Here is a 26,104-nt window from a genome sequence, read left to right as displayed (position 1 = left end):
TTTTTTTTTTTTTTTTTTTTTTTGATGTTTGTCTGGAGAGATTTTTTTTTGACGTTTCAACTCGTTTGGAAAATTGTTGGTGGAGATCATTTTCTTCAGATTTCGAAAGTTTCTCTCTCCGATCGTGCTTGGTTTCTGCCTGTTTCAAATCGCTTGAAAATTATCGGTGCAGATTTCAAATGTTTCTCTCGATTATTATCTATCTTCGAATTTTTCCTTGAATCGATCATATTTTGAGAGTTATTTTCGAGAGATTGTTATTACTGTATCAATTCGTTTGAGAAATTACAGCACACATCATTTCTTCAGTTTTCGAACGTTTCTCTATTTTTCTCCTTGGAATTTGAATCAGCTGTACGTTTGGATTGTTTTCTGGTGACATTTTCTTTAGCATTTATTTGCGAGGGATTTCCAGTTCATTACGGATATTTTCTTCACATTTCGACGTTTGAGTTCGAAATAGGTCGCTCTTTTTTAAAGCGTTTCCGTACAAATTTTGATGCACAATCGACTCGTTCGGAATGTCCGTACAGCTCGTTTCTTCGGTTTCTGAATGGTTTTTAAAATTAATTTTTAAATTACTTTCAGACTCTTCCGGGACCCGTGACCGATCCGGCGAAACTCCCCAAGTGGAACTACGATGGTTCCAGTACGAATCAAGCCACCGGAGACAACAGTGAAGTCATCTTACAGTATGTATAACGCCCCCACCTCATTATCATATACACGTGACCATCATGCAATTGTATACTCTGTCAGGATCGTGATCAACGGTCCTGATCGAGAGTATCCAAATCCAATAAACTATATTGGAATATTCCATTCGATTAGCGTAGTATCTTTTTCTTTTTGTTCATATCTGAAATTTCCACATTTAACGGCGTCAGTTTTGTTTGACTGTTAACAGTCCTCAGGCGGTTTTCAAGGATCCTTTCAGAAGAGGGAACAACATCTTGGTATAGTGATCGACCGCTTTTTCCCGCTCATTGTTGGTAAATTGTTAATACTTTTTGGTATTTTAAAAGCGGGTTGAGGGGTAATTTCGTCTTTTCGTTATTAGGTGATGTGTGATGCCTATACGTCAGCTGGCGAGCCGATTCCCACCAACACGAGATTCAACGCCGCCAAGATTTTTAGCGAGCCGGACGTTGTTGCGGAGGAACCTTGGTAATGTGACATCTTATTATTAGTATTATTAATGCTAAGTAAAATCTTCCGTACTACGTTTACTTATATAAAAATGAGATTAAAAATACTAAAATTGTTCTGATCACTCATTTTCTTAAATACATGTTGCACATTCTTTATATATATATGTTCTATTTTGGAATGAGACCCATATTTAATATAAACTATCACAAATTAGTGAATTGGTACTTTCCAAGTGAACATATTGTTCACTGGTAACAAAAACCCCATCACGATTTTCAAAAACTTTGAAGTAGAAGCTAAAATAATTCTTATTGTCCCGTGACTACTTTTCTTAATTTTCTTTTCTTAAAGACATTCATGAATACCTCTCCATTACCCGTGGGGTTGGAACTTGGAAAATGTCTTTTCTCGTGAGTGAGGTTCGTTGTTCATATATAGAATTGCCATTTGTCAAGAGGATGTGATAAATGTTGTATTGGACTATTCATTAAAGTATGTCCACCGTCTGCTTTTGGCTGGAACTCCTCCCTGCCACTATAGAATTCGATGGTTTAATGATTGTAGTAGGTAGCAATCCGCAATTTTGCGTACAAAAAAACAATGGTCCATATGTCAGCAAAAGCTGTATCTTAGGCGCTTCACCATGCGTGCTTTCGCACCCATCACTTCAAATTGACTTAATTTATCACATTTCAGCACGGAGAAATTTACTATACTATCATAGATAGGTCCTATTAATTGATTTCTACATCACACTTCTTTGCTACTTTATGAAAGAAAAAAACAATTAGCATGAACGTAGGGTGTAGTAATACTCTTGCACATGATATTTTCTCATTGATCTGAGGTCTTTTGTCCGTTCCTTTCCTCATGATATTTTCCTTTTGCTTTGTCTTATGCTAAATAGTATTTTTCACTGAATATGATATGGGTCTAATTTATGATTTTCATCGATTCTGTAAAATTCATGTCTTTATTTTGATGGTGACATCAGGTTCGGAATTGAGCAGGAATACACTCTCCTCCAAAAGGATACACGCTGGCCCCTTGGTTGGCCTGTCGGTGGCTTCCCAGGCCCACAGGTACCCTATATGCTGTTTGTTCATTGTCATCATAGAAAATAGGCAGGGTCTATATGATTGAGTTTCTAAGATCTGATGATTGAAGTATTTGATTCTCAACTTTCTAAGATAAGTATCTATCCAATTAACCGGTGGTATGCAGGGTCCTTACTACTGTGGGACAGGAGCAGACAAGGCCTTCGGTCGAGACATCGTGGATGCTCACTATAAGGCCTGCCTTTATGCCGGAATCAACATTAGTGGAATCAATGGAGAAGTCATGCCTGGACAGGTGCGTTTCCAACATAAATCATATATCCAAACACATAATTCCCGTCTTTTTTCTTTAAACTGATTCCCATGTTTTTTGTTTGTTATTTATTGTGTGGGCAGTGGGAATTCCAAGTCGGTCCTACCGTTGGTATTGCTTCTGGTGATCAGATATGGATCGCTCGATACATCCTCGAGGTATGATCTAATATTAAAATACCAACTTGTTTTGTGACATCTCTTTTCTAATAACAATGGTTTATGGTGAAACAGAGGATCACAGAAATGGCAGGAGTCGTTCTCACCTTCGACCCAAAGCCAGTTCAGGTTTGTGTTAAATTCAACTAGTAGACAACTTCTTCTGTTTTGGCCCTGTCCCTGTGTGCTTACTTACACATAGCATCATTTGGGTTGACACATTGTTTGATTATTATCAACCAGGGTGACTGGAATGGCGCTGGTGCTCACGCCAACTACAGGTTTTGTTTTCTTCTGTGGTCTTGAACTTGTCGTTTGATCTGTCTGTAATAATTTGAGTTTGAGTACGCTCAAAATGGATAATATCATATCATCGTGAAGAGTACTTATATCTAACAAGTATATCATCTAAAAAAAACCATTTTGTTTTGGTCGGCCTCAGCACCAAGTCAATGAGAGACGACGGTGGTATTGAAGTGATCAAGAAGGCCATTGAAAAGCTGAGTTTGCGCCATAAAGAGCACATTGCTGCCTATGGAGAAGGCAACGAGAGGAGGTTGACAGGCCGCCACGAAACTGCTGATATCAACAACTTCTCTTGGGTATTATGTTGTCCAGCCCCTTTCTTACTCATAGCACACTGTTGTGTTGTTTTCATAAGCTCATAATAATGAAAAATCCCAGGGAGTTGCAAACAGAGGAGCCTCAGTCCGTGTTGGGCGAGACACTGAAAAGGCCGGCAAAGGCAAGTGTTATTCTGAAACACCCCAATTTCCTCTCTCAAACGATCAAAAGGTCTTATAGTTTCTTCTTTTCAACAAATTTTGTGTATAGGGTACTTCGAGGATCGAAGGCCAGCTTCGAACATGGATCCTTACGTGGTGACTTCCATGATCGCCGAAACAACCATTCTGTGGAAGCCCTAAACAGACTGAATCGGACGACGGCGTTGTGGCTGCAGTTTGTCTCTCCGTTTGATGCCTTTAATTGCAGTTGATTGGTGGCTAAACTAAATATCTATTTGTTTTATGTGCATTGTGATTGTGTGTCCGGGTATTGCTTTTGAACTAGCAAACTCGTATATGCTCTATTACGGAATAATTTATTTTCTTTTTTAAGGTTTCACTGACATTAGAAAACTCAAATATACTGTTTAGCTTTTAATTTGTCTCTAATCATCAAATGAAATGTGACTAACTGTCGGTTGCTTAACCAATTTAGTCTTCTCCATATTACTAGAGTCAATATTTTATATTCAATTGTTTGATCTTATAATTATAAAATTTATTTTAAAAAAAATTATTATTTTTTCTTTATTTTGAAATTTCAATGAATTCATATATTTCTTTTATAAAATAACACTAATTTTATATTCAATTGTTTGATTTTATAATTATATAATTTATTTTTAAAAATTTTGTTTTTTTTGTTTTGAAATTTCAATGAACTCATATATTTCTTTTATAAAATAACACTCTAATTATTGTAAAATGAAAAAGAGAGGAAATATTTGTTTTTTTTCTTTTGTTTGAAATTTCAATGAATTCATCTATTTCTTTTTATAATAACACTCTAATTATCCTAAAATGAAAAGGAAAGAGGAAATATATGTTAAAAGAAAAACATTAATTAGTCTCTAATATAATTAACAAATAGATCTAGATTTTAATCCTACATTATAACTAATCAAATTAGGTTCATATTCGTAAAATAAATAATTATGTCTAACAATTTAAATCTTAAAATTTAATAATTATGTCTAATATAATTAACATGTAATTTGGATATAAATAAACACGTAACACAATTTAATATAATTTAATTAATGATAATATTCAATATTTACTTTGAGATTGAGGCACCATTTGTAATTGAGATTGCTTAAAAGTTTAATAACTAATATGAATGTTTATAGATGTGGGTTTATACATACATATATATTCTAAATAATTAATTAACAAAAAAATGTTTCAATACACTATTTAAAAAAAATATTTTATTAAAAAATATATAAAATAAAATAAATAAAATTTTGTAGGTGGGAGTAATATTTATAAACTTAAATCTAAAAAAAAAAAAAAAAAAAAAATTCAACTTGCCAACCAATTTATTTTTCCCGGATATACGAGACGACGTGTCGTATCGTTACAAGACGGATACGATCGACAGCGCATTACTCGGCCCACGACCCATTTCTCGTGTGGGTATTATTTTTCATTTGGGTCTCCAAAACTGAAAGTTGGGAGTCTCTGCCACTGCACCATAGATGAAAGAATGAGTTCAGCTGCTGAAGCTAGAAGACGAGTGTGCGATAGATTTGGTGATGGCCGGTTTTCTAAGAACAATGAGAAACGGAAGCTGTTTGGGGTGGTCGTTGCCGCACTTTTGGCGACGTTGGTTGTTGAATCTAATGCATCGGAGACAATTGGAGAATGGCAAATTCTTACCAGACAGAATTTTTCTTCTCAGATCAGACTTCATCCGCATATTCTTCTTCTTGTCACACTTCCCTGTGAGTTTTCTGTCATTCCGTGATTTTGTTTTTATGGCAGAAGTGATCAACAACGGGTACTTTTGAGCTAATTTGGACCGACTATTTAGTTTTCTTTTGTTTTCATTAGAAACCATTTCTACAGATGTAGTCTGAATTTAAACAATATGCAATGTTTAGCTGATTAGGTAGTATGGTGATTGTTATCGCATTTGGACCGATTTTTTTTTTTCGCGTTTTTTACTACCGCGACGGAGAGGCGGGTTAAAATCTGCGCGTTCAACTAGAGCGATTGGTTGAAGTTCGGAGGCTTCATTGTATGATGTTAATGAATTTAGGTGGCAAGAAGAGAAGTCTTGGAGTAGTTTGGTATTCGATTTACACATCAACAGTGTAAATTTTGATTTATGGAAGCCAAAAAGTGTTCGAAGGAGAAAATTTTGATATATGGAAGCGAAGCACCACTGTTCTTTGAATCATTGAAAAACCTTGCTCTAAACTTTCCTAGAGGTTGGAAAAAGATGTTATTGACCTTCATGAGCATTACACAAACATAGGCTGTGGACTTTTCTTTGGACTTGATCTAGGGTGCGAGTTTCTCAGTGAGCAAGTTCAGACAAACACTGTCTAGGTTTCTTGGGATGGATTTTGTATTGTTTAGTAGATAATTGAACGTTCTCTTATGCGAGAAGGATCATGAGCTATGAACAATTTTGATTCTATTATCAGTCTTTCAAGTGAGGAGAACTATTTAAGAAGAAAGATGCGCCATACCCGTTTCATAACCTCATCCATAAAGTTCCTATTAAAGCTAGTCGTCAGTCCTTATTCTTGATATGCTGGTTGTAGGGCCTGGGGTGTATATGCTTGGAAATTGGTTATAGAAAAATAAAATTGTTTCTCTGAGAATTCCCTTGTAAATTATCCTGCTTCCACCTCTAACTTTGAGGGAATATACTGAGCTAAACACTATTTTACAATTAGCTATCTGGAAGTGATGATATTTGGAGCTTCGACTCCAGTTGTTACGTGTAACTGTTTAATGTGAATGTGAAGTATTTTATTTCGCAATCTTCCAACACAATATCCCATATTCCTAATGTTGAGAATACAACTAAAGACCCGCATTTGCTAGATAAAGGCAAGATCATGACTGTATAGGTAAGAGACACTATCTCCGTGAGTATGAGGTCTTTTGAGTGGTTCCAATATAGGTAAGAGACACTATCTCCGTGAGTATGAGGTCTTTTGAGTGGTTCCAAAAATAAAGCTCTTTAGGCTTTATGTCCAAAGTTGACAATATCATACAAGTTATGTGGAGTTCTGGTTCCCCTTACGTAGGTGATGCATGAAAGTAAGTGTGGGAGTTAGTTAGGTGTTAGTATCAGGGTAGGCAAATGTGTTACAGAGAAATGGTAAAGGGAGATGCTTGCCAAAACGGATTGGGCCAAAGTCTCTCCTTTTGGAATAGGAATGTTCTTCCGTCTGGCCAACTTAGCTTGGATTTTTTCCATAACAGGAACCCAGTAGAAGCTTTTTCTTGGGAAAAGCCCAGGGCACATCCAAATAGTTGAAGGGTAAATTGTTCGGCTATCCAACTTTCTTGCAAAATATTCTGCTGAATGATAGCCGTTCTTGAGAGATTTAAAGATAAATCTGAGAATTCAACGAGGATATGAAGAACTTTGCCACCAATATCTCAAAGAAAACTCATCATTTGGATTAAAGATAATTGTGACATGCCCATATTGCGAATGAGAAACCTCTGCCCTTTAGTCTTCTCTCTCAAAATCTCTAAAGATGCCTCTGCCACAACAAAAATGTAAGGAAAAGGGTCTCTGTCTAAGGCCACCTGAAGCAAAAAATATTCCTCTCTTTCTCCTATGAAGGAAAATTGAAAATTTTAAATTTCCTAAATCTTAGGGATGTAGTTTAAGTGTTCCAAATATATATTTTTGGTTTTATTTGTTGATGCATGATCAATTATTCTGTTGGCAGGGTCTGGTGAATCACGAGCCCTAATGAAAGATATAGCCCATCTTATTGAAAATAGAAAAGAAAGGTATAGTTCATTAAAGCTGATGTTCATGTACAGAAACTCAGAGAAGATGTTAGTAAATGCAATTGGTGCTACGTCAGAGGAGACAAATGTTATTTTCTACCATCATTCTGTATCTTACAAGTATCAAGGGAGACTAACAGCCCAAAATATAGTATTCTCAATTTATCCATACATGTCACTATTGCCTGAAGAACTTCCCCTTACGCACTTGAATACCCCTGAGGAATTGAAGTCATTCCTTGATTCAACTGATAAGGCCTTGCTTCTCACGGAATTTTGTGGATGGACCACACAATTGCTGTCCAAGGGGATAAAGGGCAATGTTACAGGTCTGTGATTTTACTTCTGTACCTCTTGTCACCCTCAAATTCCCTATTTCATTTCCAAATGTACAAAGCATGATTTGTTTTATTATTTTCTGTTTCAAATGTGAATTGGTATGCAAAATTTGTAAAAAAAAAAAAAAAAAAAAAAAAAAAAAAAAAAAGGTTCCTTTATATTTGCTTTGGTTGCATTCGGTAGCTACTCCTGGTGTTTCATCATTATGTTTTCTGTAATTTCTAGAATGAACATCTGCTCCACATTTTGTTGCAGATGATCTCGTTGGAACAACTAATGAACATACTGATGGAATACAAACATTGAGAGGGAAGAATAACGGCAAGGTGGCTAGCTATTTTTAATTACCATTATGCGATTGGTTTTAGATGATCACAAAAAAAGAAAATTATTCCAATAAATTTCTCACCTCTTTCTTCTCCCCTGCCTATACCCTCTACTTCCCAAAAAAACAGCATCGTAACAAAAATACAGTCATGTGTGGTATTGAAAAAGTATATGGAGTTCCATGGTTTGGGGAGTTCAGTTCAGGAAACGATACTTCTGAGGCGAAGTGTACAAATGAATCTTTTCCATCATCTTGCAATCATGAAGAGTTCATGCGGTACAGCTCTTTCTTCACAAATTTATTGGCTGTTGTCAGAGAATTCTTCCTGCCGAGAGAGAAGCATGGTTTTGGTCTAATCTCCGATAGATCGATGCTTTCTTCTCTTGGCATTGACAATTCGGATTCGTGGTTTGCAACACTTCATTTTGCTGGATGTCCCAGATGTTCAAAAACTCTTAGTGCAGATGATGACCTTAAGGAAAATTTACAGATGAATAATTTCATTGTTTCAGAGGTAACTTAATTTGTCTTCAAATATAGATTTTTTTTTATTCATATCATTTATGTTGTTCATTCCTCTACGACATGCTAATTTGCTTGCTGCTAAAAGGGGAAGTGGAAGATAGCCTCTCAACCTGGCCAAGGTTGCTTTATGGTTGATTGGTTTCTCTATGATGTATATGTCAATAGACCACTGTGACACTTCTTTCATTTTAGATGATCATGTATATGTTGTAGAAATTACACCACTAAGCTCCTTGTTATTTTTTATTTTTGTCTCTTGTTGCTCTTCATGCCTCAATGAATTTTATGATCTTTTTGATGCTCTTCATGCCTCAATGAATTTTATGATCTTTTTGATGCTCTTAATGCCCTTCTAATGGCTCAGGAAGTGCTTGAAAATACACTGTAGCTGCTTTTTAAAAGTCAACACTACCAATATTTTTTCTTTGTGATTGTCTTAGAAAATTAATAAAAACCCTACTCCTTAAACAATATTCAAAGAAAGGGGTGAAAGAGAGAAAGAGCGAGAAAAGAGAGAAGACCTTAAACATAGCCAGCATTTTGAGGTGACTGATTCTTATTTGCGTGAGGATTCAACAATCGAGCTTATGTTTAGATAATGGAAAAAGGCCTAAGGTATCTGCCAGATTTAAAAGGAAAATGGAATTTAAATCTTGAAACAACAAATAATAGGAATTTTTTTATTTTTATTTTCTATAATTACATAATTTGCTGGGGTTTGTGTTATCATGTAGCTTGAAGTAGATGGGAGCAGTCAGCAGCCTTTTTTGCCAGTCAATAAGCCATCGATAATTCTATTCGTGGATAGATCATCTAACTCATCAGAGTCTAGAAGAGACAGTAAGGCAGTTCTTGGGGATTTCAGAGAATTAGCACAACAGTATTGCACATCTTATCCCGTCACTGAACAAGCACCTAACAAGCTCCTGTCACTGAGAAGTGCCTTGGAACCTCCTAGACTAAAGTTGTCTCCAGCATCTCGGTCAATTAAATTGGAGGATAAGTCTTCTGTCATGATTGTGAATGAGGGTAAACTTGTCTCTTTGGATAAATTAGCTTCAGAACTACAAGGAAATTCATTGCAAGAGATCCTATCACTCCTTCAGAAAAAACAGGCTACGTTAAGCTCCCTTGCAAGGAATTTAGGTTTCCAGCTCTTATCTGATGATATTGACCTTAAATTAGCAAATCCATTGGCAGATGTGGCAGAAGTTCAACCTTCAGAAGTGTCACCAGAGACATCCCCGAAAGGCACTACTACACTTAGTGTTCAACTGGATGAAGATCAGTCAATTCATGGCAGGTGTATGTCTGCCAAAGAGCGTGGGGAAGCTTCAGATGTTTGTACCATGGAATCTTCTACTCAGCAAGATAATGAGAAGAGTGCTAGCATTCATACACATGAGCATCATGATTCTATCCAGTCTGATGAATCAGCTTCCGATCAGAAATTGGATGTTCCTCGAATCATTAAAGTTGAAGAAAAATCTTCTTTAACAATGGAAATATCGAGGGATGAGAACCTCTGCATCCAAGGTTTTGAAGGTTCATTTTTCTTCTCTGATGGTAACCACCGATTACTTAAAGCTTTGACAGATCAATCAAAGTTCCCTGCTTTGGTAATAGTTGATCCCCTTCTGCAGCAGCATCATGTCTTTCCATCAGAGAAAATACTGAGCTATTCTTCACAGGCTGATTTCTTAAGCAGTTTTCTCAATAGAAGCTTACATCCATTTCAACTGTCTGAATCCGTTAACAGAAGCCCTAGGGCAGCCATTATCCCACCATTTGTTAATTTGGATTTTCATGAGTTGAATTCTGTTCCTCGGGTTACAGCTCTTACTTTCTCCAAACTTGTTATTGGCTCCATTGAATCAGAATCTTTAAATACTCTCGATCCACATGGCAAGGATGTGTTAGTTCTGTTCAGCAATAGTTGGTGTGGTTTTTGCCTGAGAAGTGAAGTAGTTGTTTCTGAAGTTTATCGAGCTATCCAGGGTTATGCTAACACGCTGACGAGTGGACGTGGAAAGGAAGATAACATGTTAAGTGGTGAGTACTTCATTGCTTGTCCTCAAAATTATCAGGACTTCTGATGGTGGTTCATTCTTATCTTCTTCGTCTTCTTCCTATTCTGTTTGAAAATGCCTCTGCATTTCCTTGTGGGAATCTTACAACTTGTCTTAACATGATAATATTATTTTGCTCATTGCTCTTCGGTGGGTTCCATGACGTACTAGCTACAAAGTTTTTCTATTTTGCAATCTTAGTATATTAATGTAAGAAGTTTGTTGTATATCGATTGACTTTTGGTACTAGAGGTAATATGCTTTTGAAAAAGTGGTAATAAGTGTTTTACATTTATCCGTTTAAATGCTTGAATCAATTTTAGAATGGTCCAACAATAATAGTGTTTGTGTTCACATTACATTTTGCAGAAGCTCGGACAGATCTACTGTCAAAGCTCCCGCTTATCTACTTAATGGACTGCACACTGAACGATTGCAGTTCAATTCTAAAGTCATTTGATCAGGTGCGCTTTTCAGGACTGACATCTGTTTTCTTTCCCCTCCCTGTAGAAATTTGTCTTCAATTTTAATGTTTTTCTGCAGTCAGTGTTTTCATTGATTATTTTACCAAATTATTGGTGAACCATTACACGGCATGGTATTCCCAACAATAATACGTACCATTTGCCAAGAAGGTTCTCACAACATCATAGGGATACCTTCCTTCCATTAGTGTCCTTATAAACTAGTTTAAGTCAATATAGAAGTCTAACTTCTATATTGATTTGATATTTTGTATTTTGATTTAAAGTCATTGCTTAATTTTGTATTTTGGAAATTGGTCTCTGCCAGTGACTAATTTTGTATTTGCTTAGCGTTGTTCAATAGTTAACCTTTCGTAAACTTGGGCATGCAGAGAGAAGTATATCCTGCCCTTTTGTTATTTCCAGCAGCAAGTAAGAAAGCTATATTGTATGAGGGTGATCTAGCAGTAAGCGATATTATTGAATTTGTGGCAGAACAAGGAAGTAATTCCCAACACCTTATCAGTCAGAAGGGTAATGTCCAAACTAAGGCTTTTTATTATCCCTTATTGCTATTCTTACCACCCGAGTTCTGCTTTCAGTTTGCATCATAATGGTGTTGATTTCTGCATCCATGGGTTTGTTTGTTTGCCGAGATTATCTGTGTATGACTTGCTTGTATCCTGTTAGCCCACGATCTTTGTTAAATCTTCCACACTTGTCTTAGACATAGAAGACTAATTTCCTCTTGGATGAACAAGAGCCGTAGGACATTTTGAATGCACCACGTCCGTGTCACATTGAATGTGGCCAGTTCTGTTGATTGAGAAATTTGTCTTGTTCAAGATTATCAATTGAAGTCGAGGGAATAATTTTTTACTCAAAAACTTTACCGGAAAATGACATTATTTTGACTTTATGATGTTAGGGATGCCCTCAAGAGTAATTTTAAATGCAGAATTGAGCTTTCAAGAAACCAGACATTTTCCACATGTTGTCTATAATCTAATGGCTGGTTGTTCTTTGTTAAATAGGAATTCTATGGACAGTGGCGGACAACAGAATTGAACGCGGCAAGTCATTTGAAGATGTAAGACCCACTCATCTTCAAGAAAAGGATGCTATTCCAAGCGAAAAGTACCACGAAGTCCTAGTGAGAGACAGGAAAGTGGAAAGTGCTACAAGATTCGGTCACTTAAATCTTCATATCACAAATGATGAGGAGGAATCATCACTTCACATAGGCATTGGATGCGTGTTAACCGCCACAGACAAGCTTGTTGGTTCACAACTTTTTGATAATGCTCAGATTCTGATTGTCAAGGCAGATCAAACCGTTGGTTTCCACGGTCTGATAATCAACAAGTATATCAGATGGGATTCTCTTCAAGACATGGCAGAAGGTTTAGAGATGTTAAACGAGGCACCTTTGTCGCTTGGTGGGCCGCTCATTAAACGCAAAATGCCTCTCGTGGCCTTAACTCAAAAAGTTCCTAAAGATCTGCAGCAGCAGCTTGAAATCCTACCAGGCATACACTTCCTGGATCAGGTAGCTACATTACATGAAATAGAAGAGATAAAGTCAGGAAATCACTCAGTTAATGGATATTGGTTTTTCTTGGGTTATTCAAGTTGGGGTTGGGATCAGTTGTATGATGAAATTGCTGAAGGGCTTTGGAGATTATCCAACGATGGCGCGAGTTACTTAAATTGGCCAGAAGTTCAACAACATTTTGGTGCATCATAAGAGCTTTTAGAGCTAACTAAACAGGTCAGTGCACACATCTGAGACCATTGGATAAGCCATGTTGATGGTGTCCAAATTTGGTGTGGCTGGATTTTTGTAAAATGGCTTTTGTTTGTAGGTATGGTATCTCTCCCTTCTTCACATTCCTCAAGTTAAGGCCTTTTTATTTTCCCCTTTACACACACACACATTATGAAAATCTTAATCAAGCTTCAAATTTTAAAATAGGTATATTTTTATTAGAAACTTTAAGTTTATTAACTAATGAATGTTTATAGATGTAGGTTAACCTAAGTTTTGTAATTTATGTTTTTCGAGTTCGTGAATACGTTGAACGTACTTTGAAAAAACGTTTTGCTGTAGTCTTTAATAACTATTTAGAAGTACTCAAGTTGATAGTAAATATAGCTTGATATAGTTGATAAATTTAAATCTACATTTATTATACATTTTAATTATTTGAAGAAAAATGTTTCAATGCATGGCGTGCAAGTTACTTCCTTATTTTTAAAAAAACATTTTATTAAAAAATATATAATAAGATAAATAAAATTTGTAGGCGGGAATAATTTTTATAAACTAAATCTAAAAATTAAAACTTGAAAATTTTAACTTACCAACCAATCACAAACCTTTTTCTTTTTCCCCAATATATTGAGATGACACGAGAGGACGTGTCGTATTGCTACAAGATAGATATCAAGATAGATATGACTGACGAATGAACGAATGATTTGATTATAAGTTCCTTTAATTTTGATGGTGAGAGTGTGAAGGGATTTGACATAGGAGAGTTTCAAGATATTTAGGGTTTTGTTCTTCTTGTTTTTTCCTTTGAGACTTTAAAACAAACCATGACAAAGTTTTAGAGATATTTGAGACTTTAAAACAAACCATGACAAAGTTTTAGAGATAATGACACTTAAACTAGGATGCTTGATCTCAAAAGGGTAGATGTCAAGCGGTTTGTCAACGAAGACGTTAGGTTTCAAAGGGAGTGGATTGTGAGATTTTACATCGGTTCGAGAGTAGAACAAAACATTACTTATAAGTTTTAGAGATAATGACACTTAAACTAGGATGCTTGATCTCAAAAGGGTGGATGCCAAGCGGTTTGTCAACGAAGACGTTAGGTTCCAAAGGGAGTGGATTGTGAGATTTTACATCGGTTCGAGAGTAGAACAAAACATTACTTATAAGTTTTAGAGATAATGACACTTAAACTAGGATGCTTGATCTCACAAGGGTGGATGCCAAGCGGTTTGTCAACAAAGACGTTAGGTTCCAAAGGGAGTGGATTGTGAGATTTTACATCGGTTCAAGAGTAGAACAAAACATTACTTATAAGGGTATATAAATCTCTTCCTAACATATGTGTTTCAAAACCTCGAGGGAAAATTCGGAAGGAAAATTTCAAAGAGAACAATATCTACTGGTACCGGACTATTATATAATTTATTTTCTAAAATATTCATCAAGATCAGCATTTTTTTTTTTTATAGATATTTCCATCAATCGGCTCATCAACATCTCATCTAATTCATAAAAAAACACAGCATCAAAGAGAAACTCTGTTGATAATCCATCAAGTTCTGCAATTCAAACTACAACATTTTCAAATTAACCACTAGGAGAGCTAAGGGCAGGTAAGACAAGCACTCAGATCTGGAACGACAAGAACATCATTTGCTTGAAAAAGAAAGAAAAAAAGAGAATTAAGAAAACGCACCAAATATTTGAAGCAGGAACTTAATTTAATTGGGCTGTTCCAGTTCAGCACAAGTAGTTTCAAGATGAGCTTGTTCAGCTTCCTTCACTTCCTTCTCAGTTTTCCGGCCTTTCTTGGTCTTGTAGTAAACTGTCATAAAGGTTCCAACAGCTCCATATTTCTTCCGGCATTGCTCATAGAGTTCAGCATCAAACATCCTCCAGAAATCTTTCTCATTCAGTTCTGACACTGCATATAGAGCCTGGAATCCATGGTTTTCTAGAAGCCATTTTTCCATTCTACGAACAGCCTCGGCACCGTCGAAAACCTCGCCCCTCAGGACAGGGCCTGGTGCATAGTAGAGTCCAACATCTGTGTACATTTGAGCATAATGTGTGTCGCCTTGCCGACGATGTAACTCGAATCCTGGTTCAGGATATATCATGGTTTTGACTGGAAGCTTGAAGAGTCTGTGTGGGCAGAGCCAAATAGGGTAAACCTGTGCAAGAAGACACAACAAACAAATGTGGTTAATCAAATAAATTGCATACTGCAGCCGAAATCCACCTCTGATAGGACTCATCAGCTGTTTGCCTATAACCACCTCTATCAAATACTTAAGTTTGCTAGTTAAAATAAAACTTGGCTGGTTAAGCTTTAGTCTCAAAAGTTTCAGAGTTGTGTTTAATAAGGTGGAAGCAGTACCTCGAACTCACGATGAGCCCACTCCAAAGCATCCGGAACCTTGTAAAGCGGAACAAGCATGTCTTGAATAACATGCATTTCATGGTAATAGTTTCTGATAGCTTCACCTTGAGTAGCTTTGAGCAGAGAAACTTTGGGAGGCATCATCCATCCCAATAAAAATCTGAACCACCATTGATCTGCAAAGGGAAGGATAAGCTTTCCCTCCCAATATAAAGACCTGGTGTGCCTATGATAGTAATCCCTTGTAGGGATATACTCCACAAACTCGCCTTTCTTGAGTGCGGTAGCTGCATGCTGATAGAACCATGGTTTGAACCACCATCCAATCTGATTTATCACATTTCCCTTTTTCTTCGCCTCTTCTTTGGAGGCATATCTACCTGACATGACCACAGCTTCAGAAGGGGTATAAATCATAGTTTCCACAAAGTCGGGAACCTTTTCTGGGTTATCTTGATCTCCATCTCTAGGGGCAAGAGAATCCATATAAGCTTGTCCTATCTCCCTTAATGTCCCTATAAAAGGTTTATATGTGACTTTCATATACTCTTTAATGGGTATGAGCTTAATCTCAGCAGCAACAAGAAGACCAATTGTTCCTTGGGACCACGGGATTGCATAGAAAAGATCTGAGTACTCGTTGTCTTTAGTGGCTCTAACAAGCTGGCCATCTGCTAGAACAATCTCATAAGCCACAACAGTGTCCGAGAACAAGCCATAGAGATGGGAGCTTCCTTCAATTCCATAGCCGTTGATGAGTCCTCCAACAGTAAGATCGTCAAGTTCAGCAACTACAGCAAGGGAAAGATTGAGTGGAACAGTGGCCCTGCTGATTTGCCCCATGTTCACAAGGGGTTCAACTTTGGCAATCATTCTTTCTTTGTCAATATCCAAAATATTTCGAAAAGCCGATAAATCAACCTCAAAGTGACGTGCTCGTTTGTAGTCAACATTTCGCATTCCAACAGCAATCCAAGGCTTGCGGGCTGTGCAAACAAGGCCATCCTTTGTTGGGTTCCTCTGTTTAAGGCGCTTTACAACTTTCTTGACATTTTCATCGTGTTCCTTTTGGCGTTTCTCGTAGGATTTCCAGGCAGATTTGACGTCCCCAAGATATGTGAAGAAGTATAGGCTGAATGATATAGGAAGGACAACAAAAATAACTAAAATCCATCTGAATTGCACAAAGTAGTCCACCCACACCTTCTTCCTCTTTGGCCGAAGAGGAACCTCTAAATCTGACATTGTGTTAAAAGATTATGCCTTCGCTGCAGCAACCATGAAGAGAAATGGTCAAAGTGGTTGCAAAAAACTCACACAATTTTAATCAAGAGTGAAGTGCCACAAAGAAAGGCCTCCACAGAAAGATTGTACACCACTACCGAGATTTTTTTTGAAAAAAAAAAAGGTTTATCAGTGACACTGAAAAAAAAAATAAGGACAAAAAGAAAGTTCAAGATTATTTCAGCATTTTAGAGGAAAGAAACATCTATTAAATTCAACCGCATATCGTGTTAATTCATCAGACACAAAAATTTATTTAGGCAGGCGTGTGCAGCAATTATTCCAAGAGCAGATACAATCCAACATCCATTCTTGTTTTTGCCCTAACAGAAAGGAAATGATAAATTAAGGAGTCAACTAAACTCCTCGAGAAATTGTAGCTGCCTTAGATAAAAGAAAAACAATATAAAATGAGATAAAAGTGGATCCTCGCTCATTTTTCAGTAACAAAACAGAGGAAAAACAGAGAAAGCAGCACAGAGATCGCTCCCTTGCTAACGCGAAAACGAAAGAATAAAATTACATTGAAATAAACTCATTTTTCTCAACATTCAAACAACAGTAAGAGTTACTGGCGATGATTGAAGGTGAAAAAAAGGAAGTAGGAAATCGAACCGGAAATGCGTAGAAAGGCCGAGCAAAAAAGTTGCGAGTGGAAGCTTAAGCATGAAAATTAAAGGAATAACCAGTCAGAAGCAAAATAACACCGATTAAAACGAACCTACGGAATCGCTATCCTCAATTATTCTTCCACTGAAAAAGAAAAGAAACAAACAAGTGGTGGAAGAAATCCAAGGCAGATCGATGCTTCAACAGTAAAAGAATTCACGTACTAATTGTATGAAAGTTTCTCTTTCCCTCTACAGTGAAAAAAAAAAAGTCTAACCGCATCGCTTATTTCAAAGTAATCGCGCCGTTCATTTTCAGGAAAAGAATAACCAGAAGGTACGAGATCGAAATGATGACTCTTAGAAGTTATAACCATACTTTTTGAAGAGAGAGAGAGAATACGAAGCTTTTAGAAAAGCAAGAACAAATGCAAGAACAGAAACCGTAAAACAGAACGAGAAAATGTTCGGATTATAGAGGAGCATGAGTTTCACGGTTAGAGTTAGAACACTACCTGAAGCTCTGAAAATGCGACGGCGACGGCGACGGCGGATGAGTGAACTATAAGGCCGGACGTCCTATTGGCGCGCTCTTCATTTCTCTCTCCTCCGGCCCCGGTTGAATTACGAATGACTGCATCTGTTCTTCATTAATATCGTCTCGACAAGTTCTCTCTCTGTGAAATTAAAAATATTAATAATAAAAAAAAATGGAAAAGCGAAAATTTTAAGAGTCTGTTGTAGGCCCCCCGGTTGGAGAACTTTGATCATTTATTTAAATTTAAATTTTTAATTAAGAAAATTAATATGTAAGTTATTTATTTATTTATTTATTTACGAGCATTAAACAAATTTACCTTTTAAATAATTTAAAAATTATTTATACAAGTGATTAGAGCATAATTAATAGAAAAATAATTATTGAATTAAACTTAATTAAGTCATAAATTCAATGAATGAAAGAAGCATTTTTCTATTAATTTTTTTTCATTTTAGTCACATTATCTACGTCTAAAATGATAAAAATCTATCAATTAAAACATAATTCAACTAATTTATATATTAATAAAAAAAATTAAATATTGAAATTGTTAATTTTTTTAATTAAAAAAAGAAAAAAAAACTATATATTAAAAAAATGCTTTGAAGATTGTATACAAATATTTGAAAATATCATGATTAGGGTGGGGTTGCTAACCTTTCTTTATTGTCTATCTTTTTGAAAATGTATTGCTAATTATTTTTTTAATGAAAAAATAAATAAACTTACATTAAAATTGGTAAAGATTCTATTTCTTTGAAAAAAATCATGTCGAGAATATTTTCGTAAAAAAGGAGGTTTAAACTTATGAACTTGTAACTTCGAAATACATGTTGACTAGCTATGCTTGGGTCCGTAAAAAAATAAAAAATAAAATAAAACTAATACCCATGTAGGTTGAATCAATTAAAACTATAAGCTAATAATTATGAGTAGTAAAAATGATAATCAATTCTCTCTAAATAAATAGATTAAAAACAGATCGTAAATATAAATTGAAATAGATTTTTTATAAGGATGTAAATTGATTCACAGCCGATCTAATATAAGAATATAAATTGAAATATTGAAAGAAATATACGAGAGAAGAAGATTGGATTAAAAACATGGATGAGGATTTCAATTTTACAGATAATTTGTAATTGCCGAATATTTATGTAAATAAAATTACATTTATAATTAAGTTACTTTTTTTACTTACCACCAAAGTTAATATATTCATTTAGTTGATTTTTTGATATTTTACGAGTGTCTATAAATGATAACGAAGATATCTGTTAATACATCAAACCCTCTAGCTAGAGTATATGGATAGTTATTTTGATTATTGTCATAGGAAAAACTATCAAGAACACGATCTTTCACAATGATAATATATTGTCCACTTACAACATAAACTCTCGTGACTTTATTTTGGTTTTTTCAAAATGTCCCGTATTAATGGGGGATAATATTCCTTACTTGTAAACCCATAATCTTTCTCTCGGACTACTCCTTTCAATAATACTAAAAAAAACATGAATGATATAGTTGGAGGTCGTCAACGGGGTATGAATGAATATATGTACAAAAAAAAAAAAAAATCAAAATCAAAATCAAAATCAAAATGAATGATAAAAAATGGAATGAATATTGGATAAGATAGTATCATAAAAGGAAACAAATTTGGAAGTTAGAAGGAAAAAAAAGGGAAATTTAAATTGAGAAAGAAATGAGTGAGAGAGATGGTTTTGAGACAGTAGGGAGGGAGGCAGGTGCCATCATACAACTCACTGATGTTACCTATCGACAAACAAGATATGATGCAGATACTCTTCTGCTCCTACTAATACAACAAAATAAATAAAGAATGAGAAAAAAACAAACCCTATTTTATTTATTGATTGATTTTCATTTTCCCCACCTTCTCAATTTTTAAACCTTTATTTTTAATTCAATCCAACTAACTTCTAAATTTGAGTAATAAAACCAGTACCAAAATATAGCCAGAATATTGGTGACGAGACATTTTCCCAGCATTCAATTCTCCTCTCATTTTAAAATGGAGAATACAAGAACTTAAAATAATTTTAGAGAAAATACTAAATTTATTATTTAGAAAGTATAATTTTTTTTTTTTAGTTCTAATAAGAGAAAAAAAATTAGAATTTCTAATTTGTAATAACATATGGTGTGAGACCTTACCTCCATTGGAGAGAGAAAGATGCCAACAAGGACGCTTGATTGTGAGATCACATATCGATTAGAGAGGAGAACGAATCATTCTTTGATGTGGAAACTTCTCCCTAGCATATGCATTTTAAAAACCTTGAGGGAAAGTCTCAAAGAAAAAGCCTAAAGAGAATAATATCCACTATTGACGTGGACTCGAACGGTTACATATATGTATACATCAACCTGGATATAAAACTTTATGGTATCTAATGTGTTCTCAATAATTTAAAGCTGAATTTTGCATATTTTTCAAAAACCACTAAATGTTAACCAATCTCATGACAGCAAGTAGCAACACTTCACATCAAAAGATAACAGTTAATTAGCTAAAAGTTAGTATATTAAATTTAGACCCTCTCTGGAAGTATTATATGTCATTACCAGAGCTAAAGGTACTTTTAACTCAAAAACATCCTATTTATGAACACAAAAAAGTGCATAAATGTGTTAGAACATGTTAATTAATAAAAAAATTACTTCATAAAAGTTACTGACATTGAACTCTTTACACACAAAAATGCTATTGAGTTCTTCACAGATACAGCACTCAAACATTGGTTTCTCACAGCGTATTTTAAGAGAAGATTTTGACTTATTTCAAAATAACTTATCAGGCATTCCAAACATGGTAATTTAAAGTGGCAGTTGCACTAGTTTTTACCAGACTGACTCATAAACACTTTAGCTAGCTAGCTAGTGTAGAACCTAGCATCAAAATTTATTATAATATCTAACTAGCCGCTAAATATCATAATTATTTAAAAACTTTTTAAATTTTGAATTAACTAGCCGCTAAATATTTTGAATTATTAGTTTATTAGATATTGATCTATTCAACTTTTTTTTGTATCTTGTTAATTTAATTTTCTACCAATAGGTGTAAAAAACTAAAAGTCAAAAGACCCATTAAACAAGAACAGAAAGTTCTTGAACTTATTCACTTTAAAAAATTCAATAACCTAGTGAATAAAATTCTGAAAGTTAAGAATTGAAAAAAAAAAAAAACTTTAATTTAAGTTGGAGGGGTCCAAACTGAAAAAGAAAAAGAAGGGACGTGCAGTGTGTCAGAGGGAAAAAAGTGTTTGGGTTTTCGCCTTTTAGCCCGTGAGGCTAAAAAAACTGGGTTAAAATATTAAAATTTATATGAACTTAGTTTCAATTATGTTGAAACTTTTTTAAAAAATTATTTTAATTTTTAAATTTAAAGTTGTACTAAGCGAAAAAGTTTATATATGGTTAGGTAGAAAAAATAAAAATAAAGACCCTTCTTCAATTCCTAAACAAACACAAAAAATTGTGCATGAAAAAAGGTTCAAGCTTCAAGAATTTAAATTAATAATTTAACCAGAAACTAAATAATAGAATAGAAAAGGTAAGAACTTTACCTTTTTTTTCCTTTGGGAGAAAATGGGCCATCGTGCACGTGGGTTTGTTTGTGAGGAGGCCAAGGCTAAGGCTAAGAAGCACACAAATGAGAGGCAAACAAATGAAAAAATAAAAGCATTGTCTACACATCATACATCGCATAAAATCATAGCTATCGTAATAATTTGCACGCTCACGTCACGTGTCAGCACATGGACCCAAAAGAGAGAAAGAGATGTACCGTCTACAGAGTTGGCGCTTCACTGCCAGGACCAGGCCGGGCATTTAACAGAGAGCTTGCAGAGCTTTGACTACAATACTCATGTTTGACCTGAACTCTGCTTCCATGTTGAACGCACAATGCAGCAACGGCTGCAAACTGCAATGGAATCACAAATATTGGCAAGATTTCGTTACATATTACATTCAGCCAAAACATCTAGATGTTGCACCTTGGCTAATTAAGGGGTTTATCGTGAATTTATAATAACATCACAATTGTCAGTGTTTGCTTGTAAACTGCAAACAGCCTTCATTTTTAGGAAAAACCATTCAATAAAATCAGCACAATGTATTTATCTCTAATTATAGTCGGATGTGGATTCAAAAATCTGAACGTTCTCTAATACAACCTGGGTGATGTGGGGTCCTGTTGTATTTCATATCGGTTGGTGTAGCTTTCAGTTTTTCCTATTTCTCTTTTCAAATTTCAACCATGTTGGTGAAGGGTTAAACTTTGTGACGCGAGGTCATTAAAAATGTCCTCTCCCGGCTCTGTTCCCTTTCCCCTTAGATGGAGAAATGTTGGTTTAATACAGTTTCTTTCTAAAAGTAAAGGAATCTCACGCACAGACAGGTAATCAGGAGAGAGAGAGAGAGAGAGAGAGAGAGAATGAAAGGAGATAATATCACCAAACATAAACAAGAAAAGAACAGTATGGGTACCTTTGCAACTGACTTGGGAGGGTACTCGTCTCCTAGTTTTGTGCATCAACACACTGCTTAACTTTATCATCGCTTGGGAGTGGCCTGAAAACGTTTCAAAACTCCCAAGTCTCAAGCTCAGAAGGTGGATAAAAGGAGGAAGAGAAGAGTATAGGCATAAAAACGTACCAATGTCACGAGATTTGGCTGTCCTCGAGGCAGTGTAGGATCAACTGGCTTTCTTCCTGTCAAAAGTTGAAGCAGGACAACACCAAAGCTGTACACATCACTCTTGACATTCAATGGTCCAGTCATTGCATCTCTGTAATTTTCAAAAATGGGCACCAGCCACAACATTTAGCTTATTGGTAATGGTATATTATAATTACGCAGTGATGCTTTACATTGAAACTTTCAAGAATTATAGAGAAGGAATTGAGGAACCTGCAACTTCCGATTATATCAATAATAATATACAAGCGTTCAAAATCTTCAATAGTCTTATTTTTCTTAAAGATCATCTATACTTGCTATGAAGTCTGTTAATTGTGTTGAAGCTATAAAAGTGATTTCAGAAGTATTAATTAAAAGAAAATACTGCAACTAGCAGCTAGAGCTAGTTGAGAGAACCTTTTGTTCCTGGTTATTTCACCATCCTTATCAAGGTACGGTTTTTTTTTTTTTCTTTTCTTTTTTTTTGAAGTAAGTTTGTTGTACCTAGTTCATGGGTTTACATTAAGATTTTTATTTTATAAAAAATGATTTGATGCTATTGAATCCCACATAATTATTATAAGTTGGTGTCGTGGAAATTAACTAGTAGTAGTGTACTGGTAGTATAGGAAATTTTCCCATTAAGGTCTGTAAGTATTCTTCTTTGGTGCATCAATGAACCAATGGTGATTTTAACAGTGGCCGCGTGCACCATGATCAATAAACTGGACGAACCACTGGGTGCTTGTTTTCTATTTCCCTTTTTCTCTTAGTTGTTAGCTGTACATTTTGTGCGTATTCGACTGGAAAATGATCACAGCCAAGTCATTTAAGGAGCTGATCAAGCTAGTGCTTGAAAGGGCTAAAATAATCTAAAATTGGGAAAACATCTAAGCAGTAAGTTTCTTTAATGTCAATATATTAGCGTCAAGCATGAACTAAATGCAGAATAGTGAAAATCAGCCTGGAGTATAAGAAATTTTTTAATCAACTTACTCGGGAGTATGATAGCCAAAGGTTCCAAGAGCACGGGAGGAACGAAGCCATGCAGCCATATCAGGGCATCAAATATTAGTACGTTGCTGGATTTTATGTCACGGTGGATGATACGAGGATCGGCCTTTTCATGCAAATACTCCAACCCCCTTGCAGCACCTACAGCAATTTTTACTTTCTGTGCCCAGGAAAGAACAGGGCCGGGTTGTGCTCCTTTGACTCCTTTCCTCCCTGCCTTAGACAAGTGTCATGATATTTTCAATCAGCCTTCGAACCATTAATCAAATAAACTAAAGAGAATGTGCAACCTCAAATTGCTCTCCATCAGATTGCATGGGCAAGCAATTCATCTTGCCCTGCAGAACAGCTATTTCTTTTTCAGGAAAATTGAAAGAAAAGAACAAATGGAGATCATGCATCCAACGACGCAATCGATAATAACACTCTTAAGATTAATTGCGTGTACCATGTAAAATGTCATGAAGAGATCCATTTAAAGCATACTCATATTCAAGAATTCGAGAAGTGTCATGAACACAATACCCAATCAAGTTTAGAAAACTACTGTGCTTTAGGCTTGAAACCATGGAAATTCTATTAGTTTGAACAATGAGTCAATATGCATAGTGACAGCTATTTTTAAATAGCATACTACAACTTGAATTAGTATAGTCAAAAGAACCTGGGATAAGAATTCATCATCAGCTTATTTGCTGTCATCGAACTTTTTGATTGCCACAGTCAACCCACTTGTAAATACCCCATAGTATACTCTGTATCAAAAATTGTCGTGACCTTCCTTGGTTCCTCAAGTGATATGCAGGGACTTCCATGGGCCGTATTTTCACTATTGGAGGACTTTTAGGTGCAGTTTTTCGTTTTTGATAGCTTTCATCAGTTCCTACACGACAGAGCTTTACTTCATTTACTATTTGATAAATTTGATTACACTTAAAGAGACAAAAAGAACAGAGACATAAGAGGATTTTAAATTTTATACAGAGCACACAAGCAAGTGCAAAAAGAATAAACACATATCACCCTGCTATTATGTAACAGTCTAAGTCTACCGCGAACAAATATTGTCCTCTCTGAACTTTTCCTTATGGGCTTCTCCTCAAAGTTTTAAAACGCATCTAGTCGGAAAAGGTTTCCACCCTTATAAGAAATGTTTCGTTCCCTTATCCCAACGATATGGGTTCTTACACATTAAATGGCATAGAGATAAGGTCTGACTTCCTCCCTAATACGCTAAAGGAGCATCTATAAATTGTACTGATAATATCTCAAACATACATAACAAAAATCCTTGTTCAGCCCAGTGGCTCCCGTAAATTCCGTTCAATGCATTTATGATATGAGAATATATCTCTCACCACGGTTGAAATCTATTGCCTTATTATGATTACCTGCTGAACTTTTTACTGGGTACGTGCTGCTGTTATCAGCAGCCTTCTGGATAGCATCTTCTTCGTAGCAACCAAAGCTTTCCATTGATTTCATTGCTCACGGATGCGCCAACTGATGCCAAACAATAGTAAGTTAATAAAAAACCAATAGACTTCGTCCATTTCCAAGTGCAAAAATAGTCGTTAGAACCACCAATTACATGTGTATTGCCTAAATAACATAAAATAACGAGAAAAAAAAGAGCCAATATTGTTAGAACAGGTGATCAACAACCTTACAAACGAAAGGCATTACCGAGTGTCACAATGTCAGAGTGTAGGCAAGAATTTTAAAACCAGAAATGTGTCCAACTTCACATGAAGAACTCAAACAAACACTAGAAAACCGGAAATTAAACAAATATGAATCCTGAAAAATTAACCAACGTTCCCGAACATCGTACTAAAGATATAAGGATTCGCAAGAATACTCATTAGCATTCGCTTCGGATTCAAAAGCTGTCCTTCAAACAAGCAAGTTAAACAAACCAATAATAAATAAAATGATACAGTAAAAGCCTCACGTACAAGCAGTCCAGCAAAAAATCCGTTATCAAGATTATAGAACAAGCATCGAAAAGAAAGCGAGAGATCACTTTCATCGACCATAGTTCATAAACTACAACTCACAAACAGAAATTCGAGCTTAATTTTCCGGACGCAATAAAGCAATACACTCACATCATTCATGTTCTTCAACATTTAAAGACAAATATCAGCAATTCAACAGGAAGCTAAAAATTACAAGAAAAGGATGCACACCGTAGATCAGATATATAGTTCAACGGAAACAAGTCCTCAATGCTTCAATTGGAGGAAACTATTGGTCGAGCGGATGCTAATAAATATACATACGTACATATATATATATATATATAAGCAAAAACCTCAAAGCAGGCGACTGCTTCGTAGAACGGAGTCGTGGAGCTTTCTTTAACTTGACCTCGTTCAACTTCGCCGATTGTCTCCTACTTCCGATCAACTTTCCGGCGACCTCAGCTTCCAACATCGGCTTCCATTTGTAGTAAGCATTCACACAGAACCACCACGCTTCATCTTCATCCATTTATTCGCGACAGTAACTGCAGTTGAAAAGGACTTCGAGCGCGACGACTCTAGATTAAGTATTTGAGTCTCCACTCGAACTTCGAATCGCAGCCGTTGATCTTTGATCAAGATTTGACCATCAAAGTCAAAAAGATCGACGGATGAGCATGATTTTCGGCGGTGCAAATTGGTGGATGACGTGGCGGAATGTTACTTACCCAAGAACCCACAAAACGACAAGTCGGCTCACATGGAATTAATATCTTAATACTTCCTGCCATATTTAATAACTCTATTGGTTTTAAGAATGTGGGACAAATAAAATGATGTAAACAATTTATA

The 26,104-nt window shown here is 35.6% G+C and overlaps 3 protein-coding genes and 1 pseudogene across 6 annotated transcripts in view; 2 read left to right on the top strand and 2 right to left on the bottom strand.

The window, feature by feature from the left end:
• LOC111456578 (glutamine synthetase nodule isozyme-like) overlaps positions 1-3,806 on the top strand; it is a 4,706-nt gene extending 900 nt beyond the window's left edge. The window contains exons 3-13 of the mRNA XM_023098506.1: positions 589-692; positions 908-956; positions 1,061-1,167; positions 2,147-2,234; positions 2,377-2,505; positions 2,607-2,681; positions 2,757-2,810; positions 2,925-2,962; positions 3,124-3,283; positions 3,366-3,426; positions 3,516-3,806. Coding sequence (XP_022954274.1) covers positions 589-692; positions 908-956; positions 1,061-1,167; positions 2,147-2,234; positions 2,377-2,505; positions 2,607-2,681; positions 2,757-2,810; positions 2,925-2,962; positions 3,124-3,283; positions 3,366-3,426; positions 3,516-3,607 — 957 coding nt within the window. The 3' untranslated portion in view covers positions 3,608-3,806. The remainder of the gene's footprint in view (positions 1-588; positions 693-907; positions 957-1,060; positions 1,168-2,146; positions 2,235-2,376; positions 2,506-2,606; positions 2,682-2,756; positions 2,811-2,924; positions 2,963-3,123; positions 3,284-3,365; positions 3,427-3,515) is intronic.
• A 1,107-nt stretch (positions 3,807-4,913) lies between these two features.
• On the top strand, positions 4,914-12,941 carry LOC111456351. Its single transcript, XM_023098174.1, has 8 exons — positions 4,914-5,193; positions 7,171-7,563; positions 7,829-7,899; positions 8,029-8,415; positions 9,161-10,478; positions 10,865-10,959; positions 11,352-11,493; positions 11,994-12,941. Exons 1-8 carry the CDS (start codon positions 4,956-4,958, stop codon positions 12,704-12,706), a joined length of 3,357 nt encoding a protein of 1,118 aa, XP_022953942.1. The 5' UTR covers positions 4,914-4,955; the 3' UTR covers positions 12,707-12,941.
• A 1,285-nt stretch (positions 12,942-14,226) lies between these two features.
• Positions 14,227-17,263, bottom strand: LOC111456086 (delta(24)-sterol reductase). Of its 4 annotated transcripts, XM_023097827.1 has the most exons (4): positions 16,709-16,963; positions 16,465-16,507; positions 15,120-16,390; positions 14,227-14,913 (listed from the first exon to the last, which is right to left on the bottom strand). In XM_023097827.1, the coding sequence occupies exons 3-4, from the start codon at positions 16,365-16,367 to the stop codon at positions 14,461-14,463; spliced, it is 1,701 nt and encodes a 566-aa protein (XP_022953595.1). In that variant the 5' UTR covers positions 16,368-16,390; positions 16,465-16,507; positions 16,709-16,963; the 3' UTR covers positions 14,227-14,460. The 4 variants fall into 4 exon arrangements, with proteins under 4 accessions (XP_022953595.1, XP_022953597.1, XP_022953596.1 ...); XM_023097829.1 differs by lacking the exons at positions 16,465-16,507; positions 16,709-16,963 and adding an exon at positions 17,128-17,263; XM_023097828.1 differs by lacking the exons at positions 16,465-16,507; positions 16,709-16,963 and adding an exon at positions 17,022-17,165.
• Positions 16,549-26,018, bottom strand: LOC111456088 (annotated as a pseudogene).
• Between the last annotated feature and the right edge of the window lie 86 nt (positions 26,019-26,104).

Source organism: Cucurbita moschata, unplaced genomic scaffold (genome assembly GCF_002738365.1).
Source record: "Cucurbita moschata cultivar Rifu unplaced genomic scaffold, Cmos_1.0 Cmo_Scf00018, whole genome shotgun sequence".
Classification (NCBI taxonomy): domain Eukaryota; kingdom Viridiplantae; phylum Streptophyta; class Magnoliopsida; order Cucurbitales; family Cucurbitaceae; genus Cucurbita; species Cucurbita moschata.
Note: the sequence above shows the minus strand (reverse complement) of the source record. Positions and strands in the feature narration are given on the sequence as shown.